Source organism: Phyllobates terribilis, unplaced genomic scaffold (assembly GCF_046119375.1).
Source record: "Phyllobates terribilis strain yellow unplaced genomic scaffold, ASM4611937v1 Scaffold_13__5_contigs__length_258822181, whole genome shotgun sequence".
In the NCBI taxonomy this organism is placed as follows: domain Eukaryota; kingdom Metazoa; phylum Chordata; class Amphibia; order Anura; family Dendrobatidae; genus Phyllobates; species Phyllobates terribilis.
The window spans coordinates 104,550,817-104,563,688 of NW_027362773.1; the positions used below are offsets into that span (position 1 = coordinate 104,550,817).

The 12,872-nt window shown below is 45.3% G+C and overlaps 1 protein-coding gene across 4 annotated transcripts in view; it reads right to left on the reverse strand.

Annotated features, from left to right (window-relative positions):
* The window catches only part of MEN1 (menin 1), a 33,633-nt gene extending 21,344 nt beyond the window's left edge, over positions 1-12,289 (reverse strand). Inside the window, exons 1-7 of one of the 4 annotated variants that reach the window (XM_073658358.1) lie at positions 12,189-12,289; positions 11,625-11,793; positions 6,992-7,526; positions 3,958-4,166; positions 3,617-3,745; positions 2,505-2,545; positions 68-155 (exon numbers count right to left, since the gene is read on the reverse strand). In XM_073658358.1, the coding sequence (XP_073514459.1) occupies positions 68-155; positions 2,505-2,545; positions 3,617-3,745; positions 3,958-4,166; positions 6,992-7,526; positions 11,625-11,672 (1,050 nt within the window). In that variant the 5' untranslated portion in view covers positions 11,673-11,793; positions 12,189-12,289. Of the gene's footprint in view, positions 1-67; positions 156-2,504; positions 2,546-3,616; positions 3,746-3,957; positions 4,167-6,730; positions 7,527-11,624; positions 11,794-12,034; positions 12,060-12,188 lie in introns of those variants that run through there. The other 3 variants (XM_073658355.1, XM_073658356.1, XM_073658357.1) reach the window with 3 other exon arrangements.
* Between the last annotated feature and the right edge of the window lie 583 nt (positions 12,290-12,872).

Sequence of the window (12,872 nt, forward strand, 5' to 3'; positions counted from 1 at the left end):
ATTCACTTTTGTTTTTTTTAAATTTAGAATGGAGTAAAGGAAATAAGAAAAAACAGAGAAAACGAACCTTGTTATACAGCTCAAGTGGCTTTGGACGTCCAGAAGTTAAAGCTAGATCTTCAAGGTCTGCTAAATTACCCAGGGCCATTGGGTACCTAAGGAGAAAAGCTCTTTAAAAAGGGAATCTGTCAGCAGAATTTTGCCTCCCAAACTATTTATATGCGCTTGTCACTCAAGGACAAGTCCAGCAATCCCTTTACATGGCCAGTCCATTCCTCAGTAACTGAGAAATCAGCGTTTGAACTGATAAGCAAATGAAACTGAAGAGCTACGGTAGATCTGAAACCTCTGTCACTAGAGGTCTATTCCCCACTCAGCACAGCCTCCTCCTGCTGCTTGACTGATGGCTCCTTTGCCCGAAACCACGCAACATAGAGGCTGTCAGTTAAACAGGAGGAGGCAGCGCTGGGCGAGGAATAGAGCAGGAGTGACAGAGGCTTCAGATCTACAATACCTCAACTTCATTCAGATGGGGGTCTGCAAAGCCCTGTTCATGGGAACAGTGGGTATCCCAGCAGATGGCCCCTCATCAATTAGCAACTTATCCTACAGCTTTGTGATAAAGTCTAAAGAGAATAACACTAAATTTATTTATGTTTTAACAAGGGCAATATTTGAAAATAGGGTAAATTAGAGATTTGGTGTTGTTCCCACTTATTGAGGCCCATTGTTTCAATATGACAACAGCACGGATGTTGTATCAAGCAATCAGCTTCCACAATCATATGACCTCACGTCATCATATGAACAAAAAATAAATAAAAATAAATCAGGGATGGGCAAGTGTCTGCAGTACAGCAATGGCACATCACATGAAAGTGATGACAATATTAATAAATAAAAGTTTTAACAATATTAATGCTTACTTAAAAGAAACCCATCAGGTTAAATATTCAGCCTAAACTTGCAATCATCTCTAACTCATTTAAGGAAGGCAGTCTATTATTGAGTAGGACCGCCCACTGGACTCCTAAGCCCAGACTGAACAGAGATCTAAGGCTATGTGCCCACGTTGCGGACCTGAAGCATATTTTTTACGCTTCTCCCTGGTGGGAAAATCGCATGCGGATATTACATGCGGTTTTCCCGCCAGGTAGAAGCGTTTGTGAGGCGTCTTTGCATGCATTTCCGCATGCGGGTTATCAAGCACTTCTCCAAGCATCACTTGGAAAAGTGCTTGACAACTTGTTCAGAATGGTAAAAAATAAAAAAATAAAGTTTATACTCACCTTCTGATGCATTCTCTGCCCCGTCCGGTGTCTTGAGCGGCTCACGCTGTTGTGTGCAGGACCTGCGGTGACGTCATTGAGTCATGTGGTGGGTCACATGACTCAATGACGTGGCAGGTCCTTCAGACAACAGCGCGACGGAGGGAAAACATCAGAAGTATAAACTTTATTTTATTCTTTTTTTTACAGGTTCTTTGGTACCCAGGTCTGGATGAGAGTCTCCTCTCATCCAGACTTGGGTACCATCCGCACATTGATTCCGCTGCGCTTCCGCAAAATTAATGAACATGCTGCGGATTTTTGACCACAGCATATACGCTGCGGAAAAATCCGCAGCATGGGCATTGACATTGCGGAATGCCATTGAGGGACCATGGGGTGCGGATATACATGCGTTTTTCAAGCATTTACGCTGCGGAAATTCCGCAGCATATACGCTTGAACGCTACGTGGGCACACAGCCTAAATGAATAATTAAACAGTTTTATTTATCTTCCTACAAAAACCAAACAATGTGCTCAGCTCTTCCTGTCAGCATATTGGAATGCATTTAAAACGCGATTAGTTCCCTTTAAATAGTTTAGGCTATGTGCCCACGTAGCATTTTTCAAGCGTATATGCTGCGGAATTTCCGCAGCGTAAACGCTTGAAAAACGCATGTATATCCGCACCCCATGGTCCCCAATGGGATTCCGCAAGTTCTATGCACATGCTGCGGATTTTTCCGCAGCGTTTATGCCGCGTTCAAAAATCCGCAGCATGTCATTTAATTTTGCGTTTCCGCAAGCGGAATTGCCTTTGTCCAATGCATAAAAAACGCAAGGCAATTCCGCATGTGGAAAACGCGTGATAAACGCGCGAAAAATGCACGATAAACGCGTGCGGAATTCCGCATGCGTTTTTCCGGGAGAGGACTTGCATTTATGCAGCAGAAATTTTCTGCTTCATAAATGCAACGTGGGCACATAGCCTTACAATATCCCTTTAAAGCCACATTCACATGATGAGTATTTGGTCAGTATTTTACATCAGTATTTGTAAGCCAAAACCAGGAGAGGGTGATAAATACAGAAGTGGTGACGTGTTTCTATTATACTTTTCCCCTGATTGTTCCTCTCCTGGTTTTGGCTTACAAATACCGACCAAATACTGAACGTGTGAACGTGGCCCAAGTATCTCACACATGGGCAATAATTATTCCTCAATGGAACTTACTTGCTTAGGTGTCCTCCATCATACAGCAACCAAAGTAAGCTCTAGAATATTAAAAAAAACATGTTTATTACAAACAGTAAAGTATAAATTAACTTTACCCCGCAACATTTAACCCGTTCATTCTGGGATTTTTTTCCCTCCCCTTCTTCCAAGAGCAATACCTTTTCTAATCTTTCCATCAACATAGCCATATGAGAGTTTTTGCTAATGGGCAGCATTGAAGAAAACGTGTTTTTTTTCTTACAATGGTTATTTTGCGGTAAAAAAAATGACCTGGTAATTTTGTTTTAAAAGGTAGTTATGGTTTTGGAGATACCAAATTTATATACTTCAAAACTTTTTTTTCCATCTTCAGTCACTTATTTTTGGTGTCTATCACTTTGATTAGTGTCGAAAGAGATTTTTTTTTCTTTTTACTTGATATTCACCGTATGGGACAGTATTTTAATATTCTATTGGTTCGAACAATTATGAATGCAGCAACAAGAAATTTAAAAAAATTAGATTCAATATTTATTTATGCTTTGAGAAAAAAATAAAAGGTCAACTTAATGTTTTACTTTTTTTTTTTATTAGTTCCCTCAGGAAATTTGAAGTTGCTTTATCGCCTGTATAATACACTGCAATACTTTAGTATTGCGGTGTATTGTATAATTACTGGTTTCCTATGATGCTATGCAACAGAGCCAGTGCCCATGAAGTTTGGAGCAGGCTCAACTCCTGAGCCAGTGAAGCTCCAAGCAGTGAAGGCGCACTTACGCCCCTACCTATATTGGGACATTCCCCAAGAGGTTAAGAGGGATTTTCCCAAAATAGATATACTCCCATGAGATAGGTGATAAATGCTGAGGGACGAAGGCAATGTCTACTTACAAAAGCCATATCAATTGTTTCTCAGTCAGTCCCATATGCTTTGAATTGAGACACCAAGCTGCAACAGCAACTGCAAGCCATGTACAAAACTGCTGCTTCTTCTCAGGGCTTCCGTCCAGCGGCCACAGATTAGCTACGTGGCCGTTGGTCCTAGTCCTACTAATCTATTTGCACCAACTCTCGTAATATCCCTTTAAAAAGAGGACTTATCCAAACACACATCTGTAAAAAAAATTTACCTGCTGTAATTGCAGCAATTCCAGGCTGTCTGTGTGGGCATCTATAGAAGAATTAATAGCACAGACCATAAAAGCCACTTCCATGTGACGGTCACAGCTCAGGTATCTGCCATTTAGATACAACCAGCTCTAGTGAGGACACAAGATAAAACACATAGGATAGATTGATTTTAAGATTTACAACACTAAGGCTATGGCCATAAGCTGCACCAGACTGACAGCCAAGTTTCGGCTCTCACAGAGAATACCAGGACACGTTGCCAAGTCGAGAGTGTCGATCGTTTGACCAATAGCCATCTAATGTGAATGGGGGCCTTGAATAATGTAAAACACAAGCTCACCTTTTCTGCTACACCGGGGCTCACAGACTGTCCTCTTCTGTCCTCATTGCCCTTCCCATGCCAGGTTACTTCAGCTGTCTCTTCACCATCTTTTCCAAACACAACCCAAGCATGGTCCTCTGAGAGCGCCAGATGTACATCGGAAAGACCTAGTACTTGACAAGCAGCCACAACTGCAAACGCTACACCTGGGGAATCAAGCTTTGTACCTAAGGAATGCAGAGAATACTGACAATGTATTTGGGTCCTTGTGATATGAAACAATACCACCTTAATACTATTGCACTAACACATATAGCCTTGATCAGCTGTTATTAGCCCCAGCCACAACCATGAACTGAGCTACTGCGCGCTTAACCTGTTCTGCAGTACCTGGCAGTGGCCACTACACACTGAATGGAGCTGTGCATTGTAGCTCCATTCAATGTGTTTACATCTAGTCATCCGTTTTAACAGCTGATTAGTGGGGGTGGCGTGTGTCAGACTTCCATCCCACCAATATCTTTGACTGGACAACCTCTTTAATGCGCAAGCAATGGTTTTAAAGCGAATATGTCACCACATTTGTAAATTAATCTGAGTAGCATGATGTAGAGGCTGAGATCCTGATTCCTGCAATGTTTCACTTGCTAGTCTGATTGCTGTCATTTTGATACTATCAGTTTATAGCAGAGCTCAGAATGCTGAGCCCCGTGTAACCCCTACATCACTGAATGGCAATATACAGTTTACACAAAGTTGCCATTAAGAGGTAAGGGCTGGGTTACCAAAACAACAGTTGACTTGGAAGGGCAACACACCTAGTCCTGTAGTGAATCTTCTACCGATAAAACACTGATTGTATTGAAAGAGCAACACAGCCTAGTTAGTGACTCATTACTGGAATCAGTCTCTCTGCCCCTACATCATGCTGATCTCAGATTACATACCATAAACCGGCTTCAAAAAATGGTTTTGTAAAATCAGTTCATGTATAGCAGGTGGACGAATGAACTAGCCCTGGTTCTTAGTCTCAATAGACAGGTAAGCACACATGCAGTTCTCCAAATGTATACAGTACAGACCAAAAGTTTGGACACACTTTCTCATTTAAAGATCTTTCCGTATTTTCATTACTATGAAAATTGTACATTCACACTGAAGGCATCAAAACTATGAATTAACACATGTGGAATTATATACTTAACAAAAAAGTGTAAAACAACTGAAAATATGTCTTATATTCTAGGTTCTTCAAAGTAGCCACCTTTTGCTTTGATGACTGCTTTGCACACTCTTGGCATTCTCTTGATGAGCTTCAAGTTGTAGTCATCAGAAATGGTCTTCCAACAATCTTGAAGGAGTTCCCAGAGATGCTTAGCACTTGTTGGCCCTTTTGCCTTCACTCTGCGGTCCAGCTCACCCCAAACCATCTCGATTGGGTTCAGGTCTGGTGACTGTGGAGGCCAGGTCATCTGGCGTAGCACCCCATCACTCTCCTTCTTGGTCAAATAGCCCTTACACAGCCTGGAGGTGTGCTTGGGGTCATTGTCCTGTTGAAAAATAAATGATGGTCCAACTAAATGCAAACCGGACGGAATAGCATGCCGCTGCAAGATGCTGTGGTAGCCATGCTGGTTCAGTATGCCTTCAATTTTGAATAAATCCCCAACAGTGTCACCAGCAAAGCACACCCACACCTCCTCCTCCATGCTTCACGGTGGGAACCAGGCATGTAGAGTCCATCCGTTCACCTTTTCTGCGTCCCACAAAGACACGGTAGTTGGAACCAAAGATCTCAAATTTGGACTCATCAGACCAAAGCACAGATTTCCACTGGTCTATAGTCCATTCCTTGTGTTCTTTAGCCCAAACAAGTCTCTTCTGCTTGTTGCCTGTCCTTAGCAGTGGTTTCCTAGCAGCTATTTTACCATGAAGGCCTTCTGCACAAAGTCTCCTCTTAACAGTTGTTGTAGAGATGTGTCTGCTACTAGAACTCTGTGTGGCATTGACCTGGTCTCTAATCTGAGCTGCTGTTAACCTGCGATTTCTGAGGCTGGTGACTCGGATAAACTTATCCTCAGAAGCAGAGGTGACTCTTGGTCTTCCTTTCCTGGGGCGGTCCTCATGTGAGCCAGTTTCTTTGTAGCGCTTGATGGTTTTTGCAACTGCACTTGGGGACACTTTCAAAGTTTTCCCAATTTTTTGGACTGACTGACCTTAATTTCTTAAAGTAATGATGGCCACTCATTTTTCTTTACTTAGAATTTGTATTATGGCAAGAAAAAAAGCAGCTAATAGTCTATTCAGTAGGACTATCAGCTGTGTATCCACCTGACTTCTGAACAACACAACTGATGGTCCCAACCCCATTTATAAGACAAGAAATCCCACTTATTAAACCTGACAGGGCACACCTGTGAAGTGAAAACCATTTCCGGTGACTACCTCTTGAAGCTCATCAAGAGAATATCAAGAGTGTGCAAAGCAGTCATCAAAGCAAAAGGTGGCTACTTTGAAGAACCTAGAATATAAGACATATTTTCAGTTGTTTCACACTTTTTTGTTAAGTATATAATTCCACGTGTTAATTCATAGTTTTGATGCCTTCAGTGTGAATGTACAATTTTCATAGTCATGAAAATACAGAAAAATCTTTAAATGAGAAGGTGTGTCCAAACTTTTGGTCTGTATTGTATATCTTTTACCATTTGTGATATTAGTATTATTGGAGTATATACCCAATTTAATCAAAATCGTATCAGGCATTGAGTCGCACATCTTTTATTCTCACCTGTAACAAAGCTGAAGAGTGACTGAATATGGGCTCGGTCTTTGAAGTACGATCGACTAAGGCCATTCCAGATGATATCAGATACTCTACGAATTAACTCCCGACCTGATGCACCATTCTCACGAGGATAGCAAGACAAGTCCACCGCTCCTCTGGTTTGGGCTGTGAATCGTGCATACAGAGCTTGGACAACAGCTAGCTCTAATGTAGGAAAATATGGAACTCCTTCCTGGGAAGGTTCTGAATTGTCGATGTCCTCACCTTTTCCAATGCCTTCCTTTGCAGACCCAGTTCTTGATGCCCCTTCTGTATTACTGCCCTCTTCATTTGCTACATCTTGGTCTTTGTTAAGGTCAGATCCTTCTTTCGACGATTTGTTGACTTCTTTCTTAGCTGGCCTTCTGGTGACTTCTTTATGACTGGCCTCCTTTTCTTTAATTGATTGCTCCCTAGAAACACCTTTTCTTCCCAGTTCATGCCTAGCTCCTCGCTTTCCTTGATCAGACTTAACAGCACCGGTGCCCGGGTTTGATGAATCCCCACGTTTTGCCTTTGTTCCATCTCCGTCTATTTTTGACAATAAATCAGATGCTCTTGATAGACTGGTCAAATTGGTGGGAACAACACGATTAACAGCCAAAAAGTGCTCAACAAAGCCCAAAGTAAGTGATAGCAGAGCAAGATCGGGCTCGGGACGAGACAGTTCCCATCCGAACAGTTTAAGTAGTGACTCCAAAGAGTTAAGAGGGAAAAATGATTTTTGAGTAGGTGAAAGACCCATATTATTGGAATCGGCCTGTGAGAATAACAAAAATAAGAAGGGGAGGGAAAATAAAACTTTTTTTTAAATATATAAATATATTATATAAGGATTTCAATAAAACTTTCAATACAATTAGTAAAAAGCTGAATGAAAGATGTCAAAATACAAAATGAAGTTAATTACATCATAGCGCAATACTACCTCTTTTAAAGGGAAATCTGTCAGCAGGTTTTTGCTATGTAATCTGAGAACACCACGATGTAGTGGCAGATACGCGGTTTCCAGCGATATGTCACTTACTGGTCTGTGTTTTGCTATCAGTGTTTTATCAGCTAGAGATTATCACTATAGGTGTCTCATGCCTCATGGTCCAACCACACCACCACCACTGATTGGCAGTTATGTATATTGACAGAAAATGGCCGATCAGTGGTGGGAGCGAAGTTATACAGTGGGAGCGGAGTTATTCAGAGCTGTGCTAGGTCTGCAGCAGAGAAAATGGTGATTGTATCACAACTCCTGCACCCAGTAAACTAAACAATACATCACTGGAATCCGGGTCGATGCCCCTACATCATGCTGCTGTTACATGGGAAAAATACCCTATAATAGCCATGCAGTTTAAGGAAAATCATACAGGTTTTAATAAGCAAACTATTTGCATTTCATTTCTAATGGAGCGGAAAGCAGATATGATTATTAGGAAGTGGCTTCTTAGCAGGCACATCTCAGACACAAATAGAATACTAAACGGCACCCAAGACTAACTTTGCAAAGGTCACTACTGGGGTCTGTGTGTGAACCGGAAGTGGCTTTTACGTTGTTAGAGCATTGTTCTGACACTCCATAGACTTACAATGTGTGAGCAACATCCGGCTCATGAATAGAGCCCATTGTAACCTGATGAAAAATAGCCATCACTTGAGTTAGAAAAGGACCAGAAATGGAAAATGGGGAAGACAACGATTAGTAAGCATATTAACACAATTAGAAAGATTTAGGAAAAGGGAAAAAAAAGAAAAAAAAAAAAAAGAATGGTAGTGCTTCTTTACCTGTATAAGGGCTCTTTCACATGTCCATGTTTCCAGTACGTGTGGTGACAGTTTTCACACGTACTGGAGACACTGACATACGCAGACCCATTCAAATCTATGGGTCTGTGCATGTCTGTTTCCATGGACTGTATGTCCGTGTGCGGATGCACAGTCCACAAAAGTGTCTCACGTTGAACACACACGGCGAGGGGGCCCTGGAGCTGCGCTCTGGAGCGGTGTCCTGTCACTCAGTGAGCGAGGCGCTGGAGCGACTCATTCTCGGCGTCAGCGGTCAGAGGATTGCTGCGGGGACATCTCCGGACAGGTGAGTAAATGGACTTTATCTTATTTTTACACAGAGACACTGCAGGAGAAAACTACTACTACCCTCATCATTGTCCCTGCTGGTGCTGATCACAGCGCCAGCAGGAACCATGAGGTCAGTGTTCAGCACCCAGCGTTTGGGAACAGCGCTAACTGTAGCGCTGATTCCCAGGCGCTGGTCCGCGTGATCCTGATGCGGCACATGGCCACCACACACGGATATCTCTGGTACTGGAAATATACGGACGTGTGAAACCGGCCTAAGAAAGCGTTGCAGACTCTCCATGCGCTATACGTTTCTTTACAATGGATCTATATTAATGTTGATCGAGCACTGAAATGCTCGAGTGTTCGGTACTCGAATCGAGCAGGTCGGACACTCAGACGTGCTCGACTCGAATAGCGAGCATAATGGAAGTGAATGGCAAACACAAGCATTTTTCCAGAGGAAGGAAAAATATTCTCTCTCTCTGCAAAGGCTCAGATAATTCACTTATGGGGATCTGAGCACTAGAGCACCACACGATACTCGGCGCTACTCGATCGAGCGGTGCCGAGAATGCCTGCCTATCTGGACAGTGGCCATTATCAGGCACATACCTCCTGAGCATATGCACCCGACAATGGCCGCAAACATAGTACGTACCTAGGCCAAAATATATGCCATCACCTGTTGGAGATGGGAATACCCCATTAAAGGAAACATAGCTCAAGCCATCTTCCCCTCCCCATACTGGGAATGAGTATCAAAGGTCTTGTTGGAAAAAAAAAAAAAAAAAAGTATATTAGTTTTATTACTTTACATTTTCACAACTTAAAAGGAGTTCTCTGGTCATACCATACTGATATCAGAGTGATGGCTTAAGGATATATTATTGATGAATTATTTTGACACCCGCTACCCTCTCGTTTCAAATGTAAGTCATGGGTATAAAAACAATCAAAGGAAATGTTTACATCTGCAGTAGGAATTCTATTACAGGAAAAAAAAGTTACATGCAGGAGATGAATGCGGTAGACAAACTGCATACAATGCATACCAATGACCATAATGGGGTCTGTCGAGTTTCCGTCATGACACCGTAAAAAGTGACAGTCACTCACAGAGGCTGAGAAGTGGATGTGAACACAAACTACGTAAACATATATTTAAAAAGGTTATCCAGGAAGTTTTTAGTAAAAACAAAAAACTAACAGGCAGGTAGCTGGTAACAGGCAATCACCTGCCTGTTGTACCCGGCGCCGGCAGAGTGGTCATTGACCGTTCCTGCCAGCAATTCAGCTGCTCCACTTCAGCAGAGTAGTTTCTTCTGGGTTGCCTATCGATGGGGTGCGACTCCCCGCAGCAGCTTCTTCTGGGATGCCTATCGATGGGGCGTGACTCCCCGCAGCAGCTTCTTCTGGGATGCCTATCGACGGGGCGTGACTCCCCGCAGCAGCTTCTTCTGGGATGCCCATCGACGGGGCGTGACTCCCCGCAGCAGCTTCTTCTGGGATGCCCATCGACGGGGCGTGACTCCCCGCAGCAGCTTCTTCTGGGATGCCTATCGACGGGGCGTGACTCCCCGCAGCAGCTTCTTCTGGGATGCCTATCGACGTGGCGTGACTCCCCGCAGCAGCTTCTTCTGGGATGCCTATCGACGGGGCGTGACTCCCCGCAGCAGCTTCTTCTGGGATGCCTATCGACGGGGCGTGACTCCCCGCAGCAGCTTCTTCTGGGATGCCTATCGACGGGGCGTGACTCCCCGCAGCAGCTTCTTCTGGGATGCCTATCGACGGGGCGTGACTCCCCGCAGCAGCTTCTTCTGGGATGCCTATCGACGGGGCGTGACTCCCCGCAGCAGCTTCTTCTGGGATGCCTATCGACGGGGCGTGACTCCCCGCAGCAGCTTCTTCTGGGATGCCTATCGACGGGGCGTGACTCCCCGCAGCAGCTTCTTCTGGGATGCCTATCGACGGGGCGTGACTCCCCGCAGCAGCTTCTTCTGGGATGCCTATCGACGGGGCGTGACTCCCCGCAGCAGCTTCTTCTGGGATGCCTATCGACGGGGCGTGACTCCCCGCAGCAGCTTCTTCTGGGATGCCTATCGACGGGGCGTGACTCCCCGCAGCAGCTTCTTCTGGGATGCCTATCGACGGGGCGTGACTCCCCGCAGCAGCTTCTTCTGGGATGCCTATCGACGGCGCGTGACTCCCCGCAGCAGCTTCTTCTGGGATGCCTATCGATGGCGCGTGACTCCCCGCAGCAGCTTCTTCTGGGATGCCCATCGATGGCGTGTGACTCCCCGCAGCAGCTTCTTCTGGGATGCCCATCAATGGCGCGTGACTCCCCGCAGCAGCTTCTTCTGGACTGCCTATTGACGGGGCGTGACTCCCCGTTGCTTTGTCGATGGGACGTCAGCAGAAGCTGCTGAAACGTTGGCAGGAGCGGTCTGTGATGGCAGAGATCGGCGCTGGGCACAACAGGCAGGTAGTTAGCACGGTTTCAGGAAAGCGGTCACCCGGCTGCAGTTTAAAAAAAAAAAAAACAGAACACCACTGACCTTGACTTACCCTCCGCAGGTCAAGCGGTATGTCTCCTCCACTGTTTCTAGTGTCTTATTCTCTGCAGCGCTGCCATCAATCATGTAAGGCAGAACTGCTATTACATGATTCCAGCGCTGTGGACAATAAGACACCAGGGACCTGGGAAGGGTGAGAATAAATTTTACAAAAATAAAAAGGCAGCGGAGGGACAGGGTGGGGAGAGAAAAAAAAAATTTGCACGACTCACATCCACAGTGTCGTCGTCGGTGTCCACACATGCGGGATCTTCCTTCATTTCGCAGGGGACGCCGGCTGATGTCTTCTCGGCACCTGTCTCGGATTTGGGCTGATGGTCACTCTGCTCGCTCCTGGTTCGCGGGCGGTCACTCTGATCGGACAGATCTAGCAGCTTGTACCTTTTAACCAGGCGAGATACCGTGCTTTGGTTACAGTTATAGAGCCTGGCGATCTCATACTGCCGAACACCATTAAGGGCGGCCTCCACTACAGACCACCGCACATCTTCTGGAAGGCTTCTGTAATGCACCATACTAATAACAGGAGGCACCAACCCTCAGCCTCATCACCAGTGAGCCTGATCAGTAGGCGTGCTCCCTGATGGCATCTTACTACAGGCTACTATTACTACATGCGTACCATATACACAGGTCCTCCCAGCCGCTTCTCTCAGGCGCACACACAGATTCTGTTCCCGGGATACACCGAGCCTTCCAGCCTCACAGATACCGGCAGCAGACACTATAACCCGCCCTCACCCCGGAGCAGACGGAGCTCCGCTCGTTCTACTCACCTTCCACACAATGAAGGAGCGACTTCCGGTGTGCGCGTTCCACATGAAGGAAGCGCTCGCGCGCTCTGCCGCCAAACTGAAATAGCGTCAGTTCATTGGCTGCAGAAAAGGGCGGGAAGCGAAGAGTGGGAGGGGACTGTTGTGCTGCGTTCTCCTGGCGCTGCTCCTGAGGGAGCTGACAACAAAAACACACACGGTCGCCATTAGAAAGCTCACAGGTGCCAGAGATAGTTGTAAACTCTGATCTGTGAGGAAAAGAGCGACGACACAGAGAGTCAATGGCTCCCTAGAGGGAGGGGTGGAAGAGTATACTATCACACCGGCTCTGTAGGGAAAAAAGATCAGATAGGGGATATAATTTTGGCTTTTTGAGACAACCCTTACCTCACCGCAAGGAGAAATGGTATCCCTTTTCTCCAGGTTAGATGCCTCTCACCCAGCTAAACCGTATCCCACACTTTGCACTGATGAGAGGCACTACGCTGAAACACGGTGTCTGCAAACTGAGATTCAGGTTTGGCTTTTGTCCTAAATCACGTGGCAAAGGTCGATATTGACTTTTAGAAATTCTACTTCCAGTATTTGGCTCTAGAGTTCTAGTCCTCTTCCTCTCTGACAGGGCAATTTGCATAGTTCATTTCCCAGAGGATTATGTATGGCTTATAAGTCTCCTCACCTTGGCAT